This window comes from Cydia fagiglandana, chromosome 17 (assembly GCF_963556715.1).
Source record: "Cydia fagiglandana chromosome 17, ilCydFagi1.1, whole genome shotgun sequence".
NCBI lineage: Eukaryota > Metazoa > Arthropoda > Insecta > Lepidoptera > Tortricidae > Cydia > Cydia fagiglandana.
This window is the reverse complement of record NC_085948.1, coordinates 10554439-10576183: the sequence shown is the minus strand read 5'-3', so window position 1 is coordinate 10576183 and position 21745 is coordinate 10554439. Positions and strand designations below refer to the sequence as shown.

The 21745-nt window shown below is 35.4% G+C and overlaps 1 protein-coding gene across 1 annotated transcript in view; it reads left to right on the top strand.

Annotated features, from left to right (window-relative positions):
- LOC134672473 (cytochrome P450 4c3-like) overlaps positions 1 to 21745 on the top strand; it is a 32420-nt gene that overhangs the window by 5154 nt on the left and 5521 nt on the right. The window contains exons 2-7 of the mRNA XM_063530409.1: positions 4587 to 4676; positions 4794 to 4904; positions 15784 to 15969; positions 16513 to 16709; positions 18500 to 18554; positions 19940 to 20123. Coding sequence (XP_063386479.1) covers positions 4587 to 4676; positions 4794 to 4904; positions 15784 to 15969; positions 16513 to 16709; positions 18500 to 18554; positions 19940 to 20123 — 823 coding nt within the window. The remainder of the gene's footprint in view (positions 1 to 4586; positions 4677 to 4793; positions 4905 to 15783; positions 15970 to 16512; positions 16710 to 18499; positions 18555 to 19939; positions 20124 to 21745) is intronic.

The following is a 21745-nucleotide window of genomic DNA, read 5'->3' as shown; positions in this document are numbered from 1 at the left end:
CTCACAACACAACACGCACCGCGCTAGTTGTATGCATGCCCAGTTGGGCATGTCCTTCGGCAGATGGGAAATAGTGCAAATGCTGAGTCCCTTCCCGGTGTTGCTCGAAGACTTTGACGGCTAATGGTACAAAGAACGCGTTAATTGCGTGACAAAACACTATAAGCATTTGTGTACTTAAGTTTCGATACAGCATGATAGAAAAAGACGAATGCGTAACTAGTTATGTTATATCTACGAGTATATCTTTATCAGGCGATTCAAAACCATAAGACCGTATACGTTTTATATTATACTTACTTAATATTTATAATCGCCTCTTGGGAAGTCCCCAAAATAGATCATAAAATTCATAAATAAATAAATAGGTAGCGTAGACAGTTTTAGCGAAAATAACCGGTATTACGTAGGTAGGCACTAGAATTTGACTAAAATATTCGAGATAAGTAGGTATTTAGTATTTAGATTCTGATATTAATATAAATAATTAATTCTAACATGTCAATGCCTCCATTATTATTATTGCCTACAAAGGATGTTGAATTTTGCTTGGGTTGGGATGAATGACAGATTTCTACAATGAACAAAATAAGTATATAAAATTATTGTATAGGTCCTATACATGCGATAATCAGGAACTTTACATGATCTGTAATTACTTAGTGCCGTGTTAATTAAGGAGGTACAAAGTATTTTTGCCAAGATAATATAATAAATATTACGCCGCCACCAAATTGTGTACGAAAGTATTCAAAAGTTAAATTATTCATGAGTTTCATGACTCGGTTGCAACTTGGTCCAACCTATTGCTGAGCCCATTTGGAATCTAATCCATCCAGGAAACTGTGAATAAAGGTCCCTCATCCTCCCAAGGCTTAGGTACTGATTCAAGATGCCAGCAAAATTTCATATAAATTGCTTTCTTGGATTGCATGTCAAAAGCTATAAAGAGTTGTTTTAAAATTTATAATAATAGTAGGTAATGGTTAGGTACCTACTAGTAATACTATTTAGTAGGTATATAAATACTACTACAAACCTAAACTTTTATATAGACAGTGCGAGAAATCACTAAATATTTGGCGCCCTGCGCCTATTGATAAAACCCACGCCGCGCCATCGACATAGCCGCCCAAAACTAACTTCCAGGCCGCCTCTCCAGGCCATGGTATAAATATGACCCTGGTGGATAAAAGACATAAATTATCTATTGGCTGACAACTACTTACCTTATAAAATAAAATAACTAAAACTAAACCTAACAAAAAATAAAAATCCTTAAAACCTACCTCCTAAGCCTAGGCCCCTCGTTTATAGGTACTTAAGTATTAAGTTTATATTATAAAGCTGATGCTGATGATGATGATGATGATGATATAAATAAAAACTACTTACCTTAATCAAATTACTTATTCGTTTTTCGTCATTTGTTATTGTCTCGACCCCCGAACCAAAAAAACACAAAAATACTAGGTATTTCGAATTTGCATGTGTGTGTAACTACTTAATAAAATGTTGCATATATTTTTTGATTTGTTTAATATCCGGTCTTCGGTAAGGTTGTCGTAAGGTCATCAAACTTGACAAGATTTTTACGCACTAATAAAATTGGTATCCTTCAGGTATCTATTTACTGAGAGGTATCTTTAGATTTAAATAAACACTAGCTGTTGCCCGCGACTTCGTCCGCGTGGAATCTTATCTTCAACATTTTAAATCTTTAGTACCTATAATTTTCATATCCAAGCAATGTTAAGTCAAGTGGATTTTGATGTTGGTTGCTGAAATTACTTTTCTTGTATTCTCATAATAGGTACCTATGCCCTTATACAAAGATTCAAGTTCCGCATTCCGCACTCACAAAATATCTGATCTCCATACAAACTTTCAACCCCTTTCTCACCACCTTGGGGGATGATTTTCAAAAATGCTTGAATAAGTTTTCATGTTTTTTAATTTATTACCTTTTTTCCAAAAAGTTAAAGTTCCTAGCTTAAAATTAAATTTACACCCCAAGACGAATTTTCATCCCCTTTTTAGCCCCCTTAGGGATTGAATTTTCAAAAACGTTGCAATTACTTTTTTTTGTAATCGGCTATTATGTCTTTCTAAGAAGTTTCAAAGCATTTGTAATGGATTCAAACTTTGAACCCCATTTTAACCCTGTTAGAGGATGAATTTTACAAATCACTGAAATCACTTTTATTGTCTTCTAATAGTATCCCCAAATACAAAGATTCAAATCCCGCGCTCGAAAAAATGCATGATATCCATACAAACTTTCAATTCCGTTTTCACCACCATAGGGATGAATTTTCAAAAACGCTGAAATTAGTTTTCTTGAATTTTAATATAGTATCTTTTTACAAAGTTTCAAGTTCCTAGCTTCAAATAAAATTTGCACCTGAAGACGAACTTCCATCCCCTTATTAACCCCCTTAGGGGTTGAAATTCCAAAAACGTTGCAATCACTTTTTTTGTAATCGGCTATTATGCATTTCTAAAAAGTTTCAAAACCATTTGTAATGGATTCAAACTTTCAACCCCTTTTTAACCCTGTTAGGGGATGAATTTTACAAAACGCTGAAATTACTTTTCCTGTCTTCTAATAATATCCCTAAATACAAAGATTCAAGTCCACCACTCGAAAAAATGTTTGATATCCATACAAACTTTCAACCCCTTTTTCACCACCTTAGGGGTTGAATTTTCAAAAACGCTGAAATTAATTTTCTTGTATTTTAATAATATATCTTTTAACGAAGTTTTAAATTCGTAGTTCAAAAGAAAACTTAAACCCCATACAAACTTTCATCCCTTTTTAACCCTGTTAGGGGATGAATTTTACAAAACGCTGAAATTACTTTTATTGTCTTCTAATAATATCCCCAAATACAAAGATTCAAGTCCCGCGCTCGATAAATTTTTTGATATCCATACAAACTTTCAACCCCTTTTACACCACCATGGGGGATGAATTTTATAAAACGCTGAAACTAGTTTTCTTGTATTTGAATTTGATACTTTTTTACAAAGTTTCAAGTTCCTAGCTTAAAATAAAATTTGCAGCCGAAGACGAACTTTCATCCCCTTTTTAACCCCCTTAGGGGTTGAATTTCCAAAAACGTTGCAATCACTTTTTTTGTAATCGGCTATTATGCCTTTCTACGAAGTTTCAAAGCATTTGTAATGGATTTAAATTTTCAACCCCTTTTTAACCCTGTCAGGGGATGAATTTTACAAAACGCTGAAATTACTTTTCCTGTCTTCTAATAATATCCCTAAATACAATGATTCAAGTCCACCACTTAAAATTTTTTTTGATATCCATACAAACTTTCAACCCCTTTTTCACCACCTTAGGGGATGAATTTTCAAAAACACTGAAATTAATTTTCTTGTATTTTAATAATATATCTTTTTACGAAGTTTCAAATTCCTAGCTTAAAGGAAAACTTTAACCCCATACAAACTTTCATCCCCTTTTTAACCCCCTTAGGGGTTGAATTTCTCAAAATCACTTCTTATCTCTTGTACACTTTATAAATGCAATCTGGTGTGCAAATTTCAACTTTCTGGCTTTTGTAGTTTCGGCTCTGCGTTGATGAATCAGTCAGTCAGTCAGTCAGTCAGTCAGTCAGGACACTTGCATTTATATATATAGATAGATTAAGTCATAGCCGGTATACTTATATAACTTTTACTTGTAATATACATATAGGTACAGGCGGACGCGTTTAGTATGGATCAAACAAAGTCTGATAGATAAACTCAAGGCCTACAGCTTTGAGCCCATGTATGTTCAGCGAAAAAAAGTAAATTGTGTATCTCGGTTGAAATGGGTCACTTATATAACCCATGGTCAACAATCTACTATAACAATTAAGGAAATTTTCCATACTATAATCCAGATATTTCGGTAGACAGCAGCCACAACAATAAAATAAAATAAGTAAAAAATTAAGGAGGGATCGCTCTAATAAGGAAAAATATACAGCAAGACAACAAATAATAAAAATCAGCGGGCTTAGCGCAGAAGGCCAACTCGCATTTGGCCGGTTTATATTTAATTTGGCCCCTAATTACTTAAGTACATACCTAAAACCTAAAACAGATTAGTTTGACCTACTTGGAATATCATCATTATTCCTTATCAACCCGTATTGATTAAATAAATAATTACATTGTTCGTTCTATAATTACAAGGTACTTATGTAGCATGTACCTAAAGTGTAATTGTTTTGTATGAAAAATAAAATAAAATATATAAATATTACTCAACACAATATAAGCCTTATTGAGCTTGTTACAATGAATGAATGTGTGAAAATTGTTATTTTCAGGCAATTATTGGCCCCTAGATAAATACCTAAATACAATGGAACTCAAGGTCGATATTTTTAAGATTGTCCTGTATTTATTTATTTATGACGGTTTATTTCCTTGCGTTTGGTTTAATTATGTTAAGTACGTACTTATAACATGTACAAATTAATCATAACGACAAATTTAATGTATTGTAATGTTAGTATCTAATTTTAAATCATAAATTTATAATTATTAGTAATTCATTTCATTTGTTACAGAAATTTTACGAAACTTGCAAAACATCGCTGACTTGGCTTTCAAGCATAAGGGTACAGTAAAAATTTGGTTGGGACCCAAATTGTATGTAGGTAAGATTTTTTTTAAACTTAACTCTTGTGTTCTTGTTTAAAAATTCGTAATGTTATTTTTTTTTCTAGGAAATTAATTATATATTTGTCATTATTGGTAACTTATTTTTGTTCCAGCTCTTGCGAATCCCGAGGACGTCCAAGTAGTTTTGGACAACTGCTTAGACAAGGACGTAGTGTACCGCTTCCTAAGACCATGGCTGGGATATGGATTATTCGTTGCACCTTGTAAGTACTGCCATCACAGTAGTTATTTAGATAAATGCGGCGGTGCATCCTTTACGTTTTCTTTATTTTCTTATACTAATTGTAGGAAAAGTGGTCGCCGTAGTCGAAATCGGCTAGAATGATCATATCATATTTGATCATCATCCTGTAGGAAAAGAAATGGATCAACATATCTCCATGACGAAATACTTATCGGAAAGTCATAAAAAATTATTTACACGTGTATAGCGTAAATCTTTTAAACTGAGCTATAGTTCGTTTTTTAGCAATAGAAAGAACTTGAAAGAAGGTAAGCGACCTTGACATGTCTTTTAATTAAAAAACGCTTTTTAAAAATTAATAAATATTACTTATGAAAGCAGAAGATTATAAATGATCGTATTATATTCATAATTGTTACATATTTACCGTAACTTATTTTTAAAATGTGTATTTCAATTAAAAGACGAATCAAGATTGTTTACCTTATTTCTAATGCTATAAAAAACGAACTATAAGTAGTTTACTCATAGAGTCTCAAGAATACAATATCATTGAGTGGTAAACCACAAATTAGGATACGTCGTAGTAGAACCAGATTATAACCGCCGTGAAATGCTTTTATACGGTTGTTAATCGTAGTCAATGGCCATGTTAACATGATATCATCGTTATAAATAATTCTGAAAAATCCAGATATCAAAAATATACCTACTTCGCATTATATTGTCACACTATGTTAAATAGTACCATGACCATGTTAGCATGACATCATAATTATAAAGATTTCAGAAAAAATAGAAAAACCCCAGAAATGGAAAATATACTTACTTCGCATCATATGGTCATACCACGTTACTTAGTAAGTACCTATATAGTGTGCTAACGCTACGTCTTACGTAGGCGAACAACGCGCGAACGCGGCGCGGCGCGGCGCGGCGAAATCAATCCTTTGATGCCCATAGAAGTGTCCTACGTAAGCGATCTCGTTGCGAACGCGGTGCGGCGCGATTTGCACGCGAATGTCAGGCGGCGCGGCGCGGCGCGGCGCGGCGGCGGCCGCTTTCGCCGCGCCGCGTTCGCGCGTTGTTCCCCTACGTAAGACGTAGCGTAATTATAGCGCAGTATTGAAACATATAATGTAAAAAAACATTTTTGTAAAGTTACGTCTAACACAACGTCAAGTTCAACATCTAAGTGCGAAAATTAAGCAATTAATTTGCAATCACAAATATTATACTAGACTCACGTTTAGCACTTACGTCTCACGGATATAGGTAAATAGGCCTGTTGTTACCGTGTTCTATTGTTCCATTAAAATTTCTTTATAGTTTTACATGTATGTAAAATGTATAATTATTGGTGCAATAAAGAATATTTTTTGTGCCGTGTGGTGGCCGGCTTTAGAATAGCGCCAACCTTCACATAGGATAGGGTGTCGTACGAGGCGACTAAGTCCACAAACGAAGTAAGAAGCTATTTTGTCACAGGGGAGATGGTCCTCTTAGCATTGTTTTGCAATCCATCTAGGAGAAGGATACTCCAAAATAAAACCCGGAATGGAGTTTCCGTAAGGCGCGAGTAGGGTCCAACCTGAAATATGCGGCAGATTCCTGCAGCTGACCTGTCTCCACACGTATTGGCTCGCCTTTCCTGTGGCATAAGACAATGAAGCCGAGAGGGTAATGCAGGTGCTGGGCATCCCTGCGTTTCCTTAATTCCGTCCCAGGCGGTGTAATGTATGTTACACCATAAATCGCGCGTCTGCAATAGACGTAAAGGCCAATGAAAGAATATTTACTTACTTACTTAAATATATGACCTGTATTCCCAATCCGCAGTGGGCTAGCGAAGGGTCGGGGACTATAGCCCAAGCCCTCTAACGCATGAGAGGAGGCCTGTGCCCAGCAGTGGGACGTATATAGGCTGAAATTATTATTATAAACACGTACTACATACACATACATTCATAAGATAAGTAGGTAGTTTATTATATAACAATTTTACCACTGCACGGTCGCATGTCGAAAAGAGGCACTGTCCTCAAACTTGTTTTGAAGTCCTATATATTCTAGTACACTGGTAGGTATTCTTGTTGTATAATAGACCAGCGGTGGAACAAAAATGGGTTTTGATAACATTAAAGTTTTTTCTTTTTTGATATGTTATTGTAAGCATGTTAAATAACATTCATGTAAAAAGTTAGAAAATTTTAGGTGGAGCGTTCGGCCATATTTAAATTTTTAATTTTTGCTAAATAACTATGTAAATATAAAATTAAAGTTACAAAAAACTTTAACATATTCAATAACACTTTAATTTATTCACACTATTCGGTTTTTAGAAATCTGGAACAGCTGCTTTCTGGTGAACGTAAAAACAGGAATTATTATGAAAATACAGAATTAGAGTAGCTGATATTGCAAAATTACGATATTATCTATCAACTTAGTATACATGTAAAAAGTTAGAAATGTAGACAATGTGCTTGTCTAGATATTGATTTCTCGTTAAGCAGTATAGCCAATATTGAATTAAAGTTTGTAGAGTTAATATTACACGGTCATAATAAAGATCTTACTTCTCACACAAAAGATTAGAAATATAAAATCACGGCGACACTAAATACTGATACGTAAGTATGCATTCCGAGCTTATATTAAGTTACATTTCAAACGCGCGGCGTTTGCGCGCGCCGCGCTGTGCGCCGTGGCAGGAGGCAGCGATCGACGGTCGCGGGCTAGCGGTTAGCGCGGTGCCCTTAAAAATACGCAAAGCGTTTATAAAATTATTATCAATGGTAAATAGTTATTTTACACAGTACACTAATGGAAACTTACCTTCCCTTATTTATTTCTATATGTACTAGGGATTGCCCGCGGTTTCGTTTACGTAGAATTCGTTATCGTGTTAAGTACAGAAATAATAGATACATTTGAAAATTATTTTAGGTGCATTGTCATACAGATAACTACCCTTGTTAAAGTATTCTTCAAATTCAATACACAGGTGTCATTTCAATATAATTTTGCGTAATTTGGCGCTTTTAGGTTATAAATGACTAGCGACATATATTTTTTAAGAGCGATCATCTCCGATAATATTTACTTTATCATAAAATCAATTTCAAACTGACGTTATTCAATATTTATCATTTTAAAGTCAATATTACCAACCAACTGATCCAATTTACCTACGGTAACAACTCAAAATTTGCATCAAATTAAATGCCACTTTTCTTATCCGTTACGAACAATCAAGAGGGCCTTTACGAGCTGATGTGGTGAAAATTTTATTTAACCTTCGTCCCTTGAAACCTTCACTACGCTCAAGGTTCAACTTTACGAACCACTAACTACGCTCGTGGTTCAATTTTAGAATGTTTGAATTTGTGAATGCCTCGAACAGCCAAACTGTGGAATGAACTGTCCGATACGACCTTCAAACCTTCAAAGACCCCCATCTTAAAGGTCGGCAACGCGCTTGCAACCTTTCTGGTGTTGCGGGTGTCCATGGGCGGCGGTAATCGCTAACCACCAGATGATCCGTCTGCTCGTTTGCCTCCTATTTAATAAAAAAAAATGTTTCGCTTGTTTGGGTATCAATATTAGCACGAGCGGTTAATCAACAACTTTTCCCCTTGTAAAACAAATAAATAAGGTAGATGAGGTGCAGGCATATGAGGCCCGGCGGGTAACAAGGCCCAGCATTCAAAAATAGCAGTTGCTCCCTATTATTCCCAATTATTCTGAATTTGTACTTGTTGCTAAGAAGGCCCACTGTCAGTGCAGGTAAAAAGGTCTAGTCCCGGGCCTTATTGAACGTATGAGATGAAATATTAGATTAAAATATTTTAAGATAATTTTCAATATTTTTAATCTCTTATTAATAAGGTCGATTTGAAGAAACTTCTATGAAATTATGACTTATAAATAACACTTGCACTGCGTGGGCTGTCAAAATTGCTGCAGACTTATCTTGGTCTAACTCTAATAATTTTTCACTTGCTTTATTGACCTAAAGACGTTTTAAAGAATCAAAAAGTCTAATAACATTGAGGCACTTATACTTTTTAAAGGCAGTAACTAATTACAAGTGACTTTTTTTTGTTAATACATAGGTAGGTATTTACGATCATCATCATATATTTAAGAGTATGACTCTTGTCGGTGGAGCAAATTCCATGTTTGGCGGTCCTCCGCCTTCTCTTTGACAGCCCGATACGACACGACTTTGATCTTTTCCTTTATTTGATCCATGTACGCTCTCCTTGGTCTTCCCCTCTTCCTGTTTGCTTCAACTTTCCCTTCTATGATATTTTTGATAAATTCGTCGTGTCGTATCAGGTGCCCAAGCATCCTTCCTCTTCTATTGTCTATAGTTCTTAACAAACTCCTCCTCTCTCCTACTACATAGGCCACACTGAATGTTTTGCACTACTGGCCACTGGTAAACATTTAAATTATGAATTGTATATTTAAAAAAAATACAGGCTTTTGATTATGGAATGTGACAAATGTTGGCGACAAATCGATCGTCTTTTGTTTTTAATGGCTTGTCAAAGTAAGTCAGTGCGTTGAACGTGGCTTTAACGCGAAAATATTTTTAGAGCTATGATTTTGTTATGATTTTAAAAGTTCGCTTACTCCGCAAGAGTGTAGTGCTTGCCTTCAAAATGCTTTTGGGATTGAAGCACCACATCTGAGCATCGTGAGGCGTTGGTATGGTGAATTTAGTAGAGACAGTATTATTCTAGATAATGATTTTCGTGAAGGTCGACCGTCCACGGCGATCATTCAAGGAAACGTGGCTACTGTGAGACGACTCATTGAAGAAAACCCACGGATCACCTATGACGAAATTTGAGGACAATTAGGGATAGGTATGAGACAAATACAAAAGATTTTACAAGAATATTTAAAAGTCGGGAAGCCTTGTTGTCTTTGGATTCCTCACGAATTAACTTCAGTCCAAAAACAGGTACTTTTTGACTGGTGCCGAGAAATGCTGCGTAAGTACAAGCAAGAAAGTTCAAATGTAGTATATAACATCGTTAGAGGAGATGAAATCTGGATTTACTGCTACGATCCGGAAAAGAGGCATTAGTCCAGTCAATGGGTCTTTCGAAGGTGACAGGAGGCCCATAGAAGTTCAACAAGCCAAAAGCGTTGCCAAACATTTTGATCGTCTGTTTTTTTTAAACGCGACTTTTTTGTACCGTACTTTTAAATTATAAAAGAACGTTAAATACTGAGTAGTACACTACCATTTGTGTGCCCGCAGTCATTGAAAAAGACCGCGAGAGACGACCGAGAAGCCGCATCCTCCTGCGTCATAATAATGCGTCCACCGATACCGCAATAAAGGCAAAAACATTTTTTAATTACGAAAACGTGGAAAATGTCTCTTATACGGATTATAATCCAGACATTGCACCCTGTGACTTCTATCTATTTCCCAAAATTAAGGATTTAATTTGGGGTTTGACATTTAAGACCCCGGATAAGGCAGTTACTACGTTTCATCACCACGTCGAAAACATGCAGTCAAGTGATTGGGCCTCATGCTTCCAAAAATGGTCTGAGCGAGTGAATATGTGCATAGAATGTAAAGGGAAACATTTTGAGAAGCAATAAATGTATTATTATGGTTATAAATGATTTTATTCAAAAGTTACGCAAAACTTTCAGTGCGGCCCTCGTATGCGTAAAACCTCTTCGTTAGTTTTCTTTTCTTTTACGATAGAATTGCGAAAAATAGATATTTTGCAACGAGTGACGAATTTTAAAACACGGTCAAAGGGAGTGTTTTAACGTGCTTATTATAGCACCGGTCGTAATGTAGCACCAGATGTACTGTAAAAATTATGTTAAAAGATAATACTTACTGTTACGAATAAATATTTTTACTGTAAAAAAATATCCCACCAAACACATTTTCATGTAAATTTTGTTGCTAAGACGAAACCATAAGACTCGCACTGTCAAAAAGTTGTCAGATCTCTTGTCGAGCCAAGCTTCAAACTCTACAAGCCCTAACTTCACTAACTCTACACCTTAGTCAAAATATGTGGCTTGGCTGTTTCGCTACCGCCACATGGGCATAAGGTGAAAAATTTATTAAATTCATTATTTTTAGGGTTCCGTACCTCAAAAGGAAAAATACTGAACCCTTATAGGATCACTCGTGTGTCTGGCTGTCCGTCTGTCACAGCCTATTTGCTCCGCAACTACTGCACCAATAAGTTGAAATTTGGTATACACATGTAAGTCTCTAGCCCAAGGACATACACGTAAAGTAAATAATAGAAATTCAAATAAAGGGGTCACTTTTGAGATGAATGATAAATAGAAGAAAAAAAAATATATCTTGTTATAATTAATATAAGAGAATTAGAATATGAATTAATATAAGAGAATTTTGTTAGAATTTTAATTAGTATAAGATAGATATGTATATTGTCATGTTATTTTCTCGAACTCCCCATCGGCATACAAACCTCCTCAAGGTTTTGCCCACGATGGGTCTTGTAATAATAATGTACTTTATTTAGCTTATTGTTCAATAAATTAAAATATATATATATATATATATATATATATCAAACGAAGGGGCTCATTGTAAGAATCTCAGATATATTTTTTCATAATTTTAAAATAAATAGTTTAGAAGTTATTTAAGAAAATACGCAAAAAATGACCATTCCCCCCTCCCCCCTTATCTACGAAACTACTGGGTCTAAAATTATGAAAAAAATACACATATTAGCTCTCTTCCTATAGATGACAGGAAAACCTATTAGAAATGTGCAGTCAAGCGTGAGTCGGACTTAAGTACCTAGTTTTCCGATACCTACGGGTTTTTTAAAGACTACTCACTTTTCTCTTAAAAAAATATATTGTTAAAAATTGTGTAATGTACAGAACCCTTGGAACGCGAGTGCGACTCGCATTTGGGCGGTTTTTGTATTATACTTACATACAATAGTTCTTGTAGAAACGAAACGGCCAAGCCACACACTTTTGGTGTAGAGCTAGTAAAGTTAGAGGGCTTGTAGAGTTAGAAGCTTGGCAAGAGATCTGATAACTTTTTGACAGTGCGAGCCTTATGGTTTCGTTTGGGCAACATTGTACATCAAAATGTTTTTGATGGGATTTCACTTCTTTTTGTAAGTTGTTTATGACAATCTTCCATCCCCTAATTTAAAGGGTTGGGGGTGATTTACTATTAAAAATCCTGAAATAAGTATCTGGGGGCATCTGTTACACAATGTACTTCTTACTGATTCCCCATATAACCCTTCACCCCGTAAGGGTAAACTTTGGGGTTGAAATCTGCCTTCACCCCGTAAGGGTAAACTTTGAGGTTGAAATCTATTCTATATCCTTCCCCATGACAATACCTATCTACATACCAAATTTCAACTAAATCGGTTCAGCGATTATTGATTTCCCATACAAAATTAAACCCCATCTTCATCCCCTTAGGGATAATTTTTTTTTGAATTTATTTGTTGTTTGTGTACTAAAACTATCTTACATACCAAATTTCAGCTTCTTAGAGGACTTCAGGAAGTACCCGGTATTGATGATCATCAAGTGAGTGAGTCAGTGACGAAATCGAAGTTTTTAGATATGAATAAAATCTAAAGTATAAGAGCTATGCAATTGATATGCTTAATAAGTCCGAGAACTTTGTTTATCTGGTATAATCCAACCCCAAGTTATGAGGGTTCCAAAAAACGACGAAGCGCTTCGAGAAAAGGTAGATAGTGCCCTTGCGCTTTTCTCGTCTTGGCGGGGGCACTGCCGTGCCCCCAGATGTTAAAAGATGAGACTACTGTAACTAATAAAGATTTATGTTTAGTTACCTACTATTTTCGCGTAAACTAGACAATTTTTATATCTTTAGTTATTAAGACCCAAAATAATTATTTTCACTTATTATAAATAAATCCTCCTGTTATGAAGTATCAAATATTGTTATTTGTATATGTATAAGTCTTAAGTTAAAAACAATAAAATCTGTTATTACCTACTGTCAAAATGATTATTTTTTGCGGGATTAAGTAATACACTGGTAGTGTTCAATAAGGCCCATAATAGGACTTTTATAAAAGGTATATTTTCCAAGAGTATCGTAATATTTTTATAACTATTTTGGTATAATGAAGAAACTTAAATAAATGAGAAACCTATTTGAGTGAGTTTTTCATACTTCATATCCTGTTTATTAAAAAAAAACCATTTTAATTTAAGGTGGGCTGTATATAGGCATATACGGCCCACACGGAATATACAATAAGGTAAGTGAGGCCACTTACCTTATTGTATATTCAGGATGTATACCGTGTAATATTGATCAGTTGGTTTATAATATACATATTATGATATTGACGTTGAATAGGACAGGACATGACAATAGGAACCAGAAATAGGTATAGTTGGTCAAACCAATTTGTCAGTAAATAAAAACAAAAAACTATATTCATCCTTTTCTTTTGGGTGCTAGTACTAGTGTAAGTCAAAGATAGTATGATGATTCTCCCTGTCTATGTTTGAAATGAGACAGTCCTTTGACAAACTATGTATAGTAAAAAATAGTTGTGAATATCTTGTACATTTTTATTACAATATTAGTCAAGATGATGAAATATAGCTGGTCAAGCAAATCTTGTCACTACAAAAAGGCGCGAAATTCAAATTTTCTATGGAACGATATCCCTTCGCGCCTACATTTTTCAAATTTGCCGCCTCTTTCTACTGACAAGATCTGATTGACCAGCTGTAGGTATTTTTACTTAATAAGATATTTTAATTTCACGTAATGTCCGCATCTAATTTATATATGTATGTGCACGGTAAACAAACAAATGAATGATAAGAAAAGACAGACAGTGTTACTGAGCGGGAGGTGGGGCGAGGGGCGAAGTATAGGTAGGCTATGATAGGCTCTCGAGCGCCGCGCCGGCGACTGACGGACCAGCGCGGCGTATGTATGAATTTCGCGCCTTTTTAACTAGATTTTACTATTACAATGCAAGCTACACACAGAAATTTCTTACTTTCCATAATATGGCTGCGTATATTATTTTATAGTAATAGACTTATTTTTACAGACTCTAATTCAATATTAGATCTTATAGGACAAAAAACGTATATTAATTCTAAAGCATATATCTTATTCTTCTAGCTTTTTAGCTTGCCTATTAACTTATAAATTTAGATATGTTGTTGTGGATTTATTAAACTTTAATTCAATATCGACAAAATAATAAGCTAATTGTAGTTTGACAAAGAAGCACGTTAAAAATATTTCTAATAATTTTACATTATAAAGCGTCATACATATTATAAACAATGGAACTTAAACATTGCACTTTAATTCAATATTAAAAAATCATTACTAAAAATATATAAATACCTAATTTATATCTAACGCTCGTTCTAACTTTTCATCATATATAGCATATATGCTTAAAAATATGTCCTATATCAGATAAGTATCACTTTTTCAACTTTAGAATTATCAAAACTTTTAGTGCAAAAATCCGGTCCCACTATTGAGCTATAAGTACATAATTGCGTATTTTTATTGCACACCTCAATAAAGCTGCAATAAAGTGAATACAACTCAGAAGAGGTAAACAACAGGCGGTCTTGTTGCTAAAAAGCGATATCTTCCATACATATTAACAAATGTATGTATGTCATATATGTTAGTATCTAGTAAGATACACCTGTGCCAAAGAAGACCCGGTTCTTAAGCTTGCCCAATTTCAAAATTTCTTACTTTTATACGAGTATGTGTGAATGACAAAACTTCCGTGAGACACAGACATATTAAATATCTTAAGAACGGGTCACTCACGTATTTCGACGTTTTTCGACTTAAAATACGTGAGTGACCCGTTCTTAAGATATTTAATATGTATGTGTGAATGGGTTCAAATTTTGCGTCCATATTTGATAGTGTCTGACAAAACTGCAGTTTCATGTCAGAAAATAAAAATAACGATGGGCTTTCATTTGTGCAGGTACAGTCAGCCAAGAAAGTGGTTTACCAGTTTTCGACTCTATCATCTGATTGATAGAGTCGAAAAGTGGTAAACCACGTTCTTGGTTGACTGTACCTTATATCGCTGATATAGCAAAATGGATGTTATACTCGTACTTACATTTGGTATACATGCCATCATTGTCATAAATGACTGATTAGTGCGAGGACGCGTAGCATAGTTTCTTCTACGAGTATAAGTCTACGTCTACATTCGAGTTTGACTGGCTACGAGCTACGATTCGATGAAAGTAGTTCCGGCGCGTTTCGAGAAATCAATTAGAGATTCCCTAGATATGAAATAGTAAAGATATGTGACGTTTCACGCAAAAGGTACCTTATGGCCGCAATAATATTATGGCGTTAATAAAAGGTACTTACATTTTGCCGTAGAACGTCCCATATGTTTACTATTTCATATCTAGTGAATCTCTAATTCATTTCCCGAATCGCGCCGTTCGCCAACAAGATTGCAGTTTTAACATTACCGGTTAATAAATTATCTATTTATGGGTAAATGCTCGTACTAATACAGTTTGCCTCAGATTAAATAGTTCGTTTTAAATGGGTACACTTATAACAATGCAAGAAGAGTATTAAGTATTAACTTATTAAGTACCTTTGATGAATAGGTTCAGATGCATGAAAATAGCTAAAGTATTTCCTTTTTCAAAAGCAGATTTATTTCTTCTTGTAATATCGTGTTACAATTGTGAGATGCGCCGTTTGATTTGTATGTCTCGAAAAAGTTCTGATTCGTGACCTTATGAGTAATAAATAATGCAGTAGAATAAATAATAACCTAATAAAAACAACATTATTAATCCCAACCCCATTTTTCCAGTGGAACTATGGAAATCTCACAGGAAAGTGATGAGATCAGTGTTCAACAACAAAGTGGTGGAAGAGTACCTGGCAGTGATTGCGGCCCAGGCCGACGTTTTGGTCGAAAAACTGGACGCGATGGTCGGGAAGGGAGACTTTGATGTCTTGAAGTTTATTACCGCCTGCACACTGGACATCGTCTTTGGTAAGGAATAATAAAATACGTTTTGTTACGTAACAACGCTTGTAGAGCTAAAATCGTATCGAATTGTGTCAAAAAGTTAAAACCAAAACCAAAAACCCTTTTCACAAATCGGATTTTATAGGGCCCACTGATTAACAGTCCACCGGACGGTATCGGCCTGTCAGTTAGAACAAAATTTTGACAGTTCCGTACAACTGACAGGCCGATACCATCCGGCGGACTGTTAATCAGTGCCCCTTTATATAGGCCGTGTTTACCGGTTGACGCTATACCACAGAATAAATAATAGTACTAAGTGTACTTACTCTCTAACAAAACGCGTCTGTTACGATCGGACAGATATGGCCGCTAGGTGGCGACAGCGCCACGCGCTGCTTATGGCAAACCCCAAAATTGGGGCCGAACGGATGTACTTTTAGCTACCTGTAGCAAAGCGACAAAATCGCGGAGTGATACACGCCTGGCTATACTAAGTACATCACATTATGGGATAGAACCAATCCTCAATTCCTCAGAGACCAAAGCATAAGGGTTTTATTACAGAAACTGCAATGGGCGAGCGCATGGACGTGCAAGAGAAGCCCGACACCCCATACCTGCGCGCGCGCCAGACGGTCATGACGATACTCAACATGCGCTTCTTCAAGGTGTGGCTGCAGCCAGATTTCCTGTTCAACCTCACCTCCTACGCGAAGGAGCATGACGAAAGCATCAAGCTCACACATAAATTTACTGATGAGGTATGGCGATTCGTTCTCTACATCTACAATGTAATTTTCACACCACCTATTCGGAAATTAGCATTTTCTTCCCTGCCAGGAGGGATCGAAGTGGCATTTTTCCTCCCTGCTAGGAGGGATCAAAGTAACACTTTTCTGTTGAAGCACACTATTTTTACATTTTTTGTACATTATTTATTTAGCTTAAATAATCTGTTTAAGCATCAGATTGTGTCAACACTAAGATTTCTTTATTTTCCTCATAGTTGATGTGAAAAGCAGCAGCAGTATGTGTCACACGGTATCAAAAGTATTTCGTTTTGGGCGTTAACACTTGAATCCCTCATTACGCTCAAGATTCAATGCACGCCCTTGACGGAAAAATATCATTTTGATCCCTGGTAACACAAACTACTAAAGGGCCCTTTCTCTATCACACTAGAAATACTAAACAGTATTTCTCTGTCACGATACTGCACTCACCTTACGAATCTCAGCACACCATATTGCATCCCAGGTTCTAGTTCAACCTCCTAAGTCCTACAGGAGACGAAAGTCTTTAGGAAGCCTGTCAATAAGTATAATATATCGTTTTGTAAGTGTACAACTGTACATTAGGCTGTTTTTACGAATAACTATGTATGTTATTTGTTTTTTATTGGAACCGAGTATATATAGGTAATATTCTTTCAAGCCTGCACAAGCAAGCAAATATTGTCGCGACTCACAAGGCTTCTATAAAAAAAAAAAAATTGTGGGATGTGTAATATACCTATAATAGACGACGCCTAATGTAATACATAACATGTAAAATACGTACAATCACCTTCCTGAATTCCTAAATGAATGATGAAGAGACACAGTGGAGACACAATCCTGCCAAAATCGATAAATCCCAAACCATAATATATGTAGATTTGTGGGCCGCAGGTAAGTTAGTATTTAATAATGTCATTAGTCAGTCATGGATGCCTACTTTTACCTAATGGGTTCATTCATAGCCAACGTTTCGTCATTTAGGTAACCAGTTTAAAGATTGTCGAGTCATTATTTATGAACAAACCGGTTAAATTGAAATAAAATGGTTATATTCATTACTTATTTCATCTTATTATATGACTAACAGAACAGGTATGGGCGTTGTTCGCTGGCATATTATCAGCCACGAACTGCGACACACTCTAGCTGTGTTTCAAAAAACCGGATTTCAACAGTAAATCATCTTGTACTAACAGACCAATTCGAACGTGTAATGTCATCAAACTGATATTAGAATTACCTATATTGAAATCATCATTTACGTAATTACATACATATAAACATGTTACCACGCCATAGGGCTATACTTACCATACAACTATACCATACTATAGAGTATTAGGGTCCATGACTGTACTCATTTCATTATAAGAGCATCTGTAATACGAGTAAGTACCATGGTTTGCATAAATAAATGATTATGATTATGATCATCCGCGCGGGTCTCTCGCTCGCACTAACTGTCGGAATTTCATCTGATCTGATCCAGATCAGAGATCAGTCTCTGGTTATCAGTTTGGAACACCCAAACTCGAAATATTGTACTTTGAGTCCATTGGCATTAACAGACTCATAAAAACTACGTCACATTGAATCAAAATTTAAAAACAACCATTATTTACACAGGAATGTTGATGTCGGTCTCACCTTGCCACTTTTGTTTTTAATTTTCGGTTACATTGAGTAGTCACTATATGACATGACTGTCCATAATGGCAACCTGTTCCGGACTCTGATGATTATTGGTCACCAAATTTTTTTTGTCGTTACAGGTTGTTAAAAAGAAACGTATGGAGTACGAGAAGAACAAGCACAACAATAACACAGGTGTGTACTCAAACGATCAATGTCAAGCACCTACTCCTAGATTAGTTTAAGTATTTTACTTCCTGAAAATCTTAAAGTGTCACTTAGTATAAAATGCTCCTAAGATGTTTGCTCTCACGTTGTCTATTTGCTAGTAAATTATCCTCGACCCCGAAGCATGACCTGTATTATCAACGGTTTGCAAGTGCATCGCCTCGTAACCAACATAAATGTGACCCCGACATCCGTAAAAACAACACGACGTTATAAGAGCCTTGCACTTACATGGGCTGCCTTTGGCAATACACTCGGCAATCAATAAAATAATAGCCCTGTTAAACTGCTTCAACAAAGTCGAAGTGTTTGGTAAACAATGCACGATAACCATAACTTTATACGACAACATATTTATAGGAAAACGGAAAACGTAGTTGCCATAAGTGGCCATCTCCATGGTAATTGCCTCTCTGAGTGTTAAACTAAGTTACGTAAACTGCGGATCTCATAGTATGTACGAGCAGTACGAGTATTATGTATTGACAAATATCCAACAATATTTACAAGCCGTAGACGTCAATGATGAATAATTATTGATCCAACGCACCTAATATAAAATCGCGAGGACATATTTGTTTTGTTCCGCACGTTTTGAAAATTTTGTGTCCTTTACCGGTGTTATAAACTTGACATTTAATGCACGTCCGCTAAAACTTAACCTTACACTTTTAGAAGTTGTAGGTCACTAACATTGTGGCTGGAATGCACAAAAGGTAACTAATGTCACTAGGTATCCTTAGAGACCTTAATATATCACCTACTCATCCTGGGCAAGTGGGTAAAGGATTGTAAAATATGTAGTTCTTAGGTTAGGACCCAGGATCTGTTTCGTACGAGCTTGTAACTTGTAATCCTTAGTGTAGGTTAATTATTGCTTGTGTGAAGCCTCATTTTTCAAGTTTAGCAAAAAGTTTAGTTTTTGACGCTCAAAAAAAGTTATAGTCAGACCGTAAAAAGTCTGCAGCGATTTTGACAGCTCACGCAGTGCAAGTGTCATTTTAAACGTCAATCTTCTATGAAATTATAACGTATACATAACACTTACATTGCGTGGGCTATCAAATCCACTGCAGACTTTGTTTGGTGCGACTATATACAATTTACTCTTAACCGCTGAGTGACATAAGTAAACTGCAAACAAATACCTAGTTGCAGGTTTCAATTAAATAGTAGATAGGTATTACAAAATTTATTTTTTTATTTTAGTGATTGCCGCCTTAATATCGTATCTATAAGTATTAAGATGTGCAAACAGCATTATAATTATAATAAGTCAATAGTGTTAGTTGTGTTTGTGTTTTCGCGAAACGTGACCGGAACTATTTTACACGTGACATTATATATTACAGATGGTAAATTGAAAGCTGTGCTGGATCTCCTGTTTGGAAGAGAGATCGAGTTTACAGACGAGCAGCTTCGTGAACACATCGATTCGATTACGATCGCCGGCAACGACACCACTGCGCTGTCTATCGCCTACACGCTAATGCTGCTGGGAATTAATAAGGATGCGCAAGAAAAAGTGATTGAAGAGTAAGTATATACCGGGTGTGGCCTGTAATATGAGCAAAAAATTTAACTGTAGGCTGCACTCCTCATACTGACCAACATTAGTTCAGCAACTTTTAAAAATAACTTGTGGTTTGATTTTTAGTACACTTTAAAGTTTATTCTAAGACGCAATGTATTGCGAATTTTGTTATAACGCGTGACAAGCAACGTCAATCACAATGATATGGCGTGGCGATAGCGTCCATTGAAGATAATATTTATTTTGTATGAAAAATAGGGAGTCTAAAGACTACATATTTTTAAAAGTTGTTGAACAAAAGTGTCATCGTTTGAGGAGTACAATCTATGTTTTAATTATTTGCTCATGGTTCAGGCCACACCCGGTATGTATAGTTTAATGAGAGTCAACGAGCTCACGTAGATAGGAAACATCGTAGGCAAAAACATAAAGACACCGACACTATCATGATAATCATAGATTAACGTTGGCCACCGCTTGCTAACCATGAATGAGAATATTATAGCCTAAGACCCAGCTATTCAAATGAAAAATCCAAAAGGATCTAGCCGCAGTCCTATAGTGAAACTGCCCCTGGCTGAAATGTATACCTTTCTTAGGCGCGTTTATTTGTCTTATTATAAGATATGGTTTTACCAAATTTCTAGAAACCCCTTGGTTTGGCAAAAAAAAAATATTTAAATAATTTTTATTTTTTTTTAGCTAAACTAGTGGTTTTATTGTTTTGAAATTTGGATGTTACATGCACCTAATAGTAGTTCATTTTCAATAAAAAAATCAAGATTGTAACTTGTTTATAAAGGCTTAAAAATATATTTTTAATTTTTTAAACTTTTTTTTAATACTTGTGAGTTGTGAGATAGCGACAACCTCATTTTTTTGTTATTTAATGCAGAATATACAATTGCATAAAATATATTTTATGTAAAAAAAACATTTTTTAAGCCTTTATAAACAAGTTACAACCTTGATTTTTTTTTTTATTATGTACTATTAGGTGCATGTAACATCCAAATTTCAAAACAATAGAACCACTAGTTTAGCTACAAATAATAAAAACGATAAAAAAAATTTTTTTTTGCCAAACCAAGGGGATTCTAGTCTTGAAATTTGGTAAAACGATATCTTAAAATAAGACAAATAAACGCGCCTAAGAAAGGTATACATTTCAGCCAGGGGCAGTTTCACTATAGGATTGTGGCTAGACCCTTTGCCATAGAAATCTGAACCTATAGTGTAGGAACTAAAGTTGATTTTGCGTTGTTGGCAAATTTTACGAAACAAAGCAAAAGCGACTCTTACTAGAGTCAGTTACGGATCGCTGCCATATATGACCCAAAATTTTTTTATTAAGCTATGAGCTTCATCACATCGCCTCCGAGGTTAGAAATGCTTAGAATTACTCAGAGATCTTCGTTTTTCTTGTAAAATTACTATGAAGCTGAAAAAAACAAATATCAGCAATGAATTCTACGTCTCCGGTTTATACGAAAATGATACCAAACTTGCCCTAGTAGCCACCAGGACCAGAACAAATTTTTTTGAATGATGACGGGTGGCGGCCATCTTTGTACCCCCCGTCCCCTTATTGCTTCCCAGGCTTGAAATGCTTAGAATTACTCAA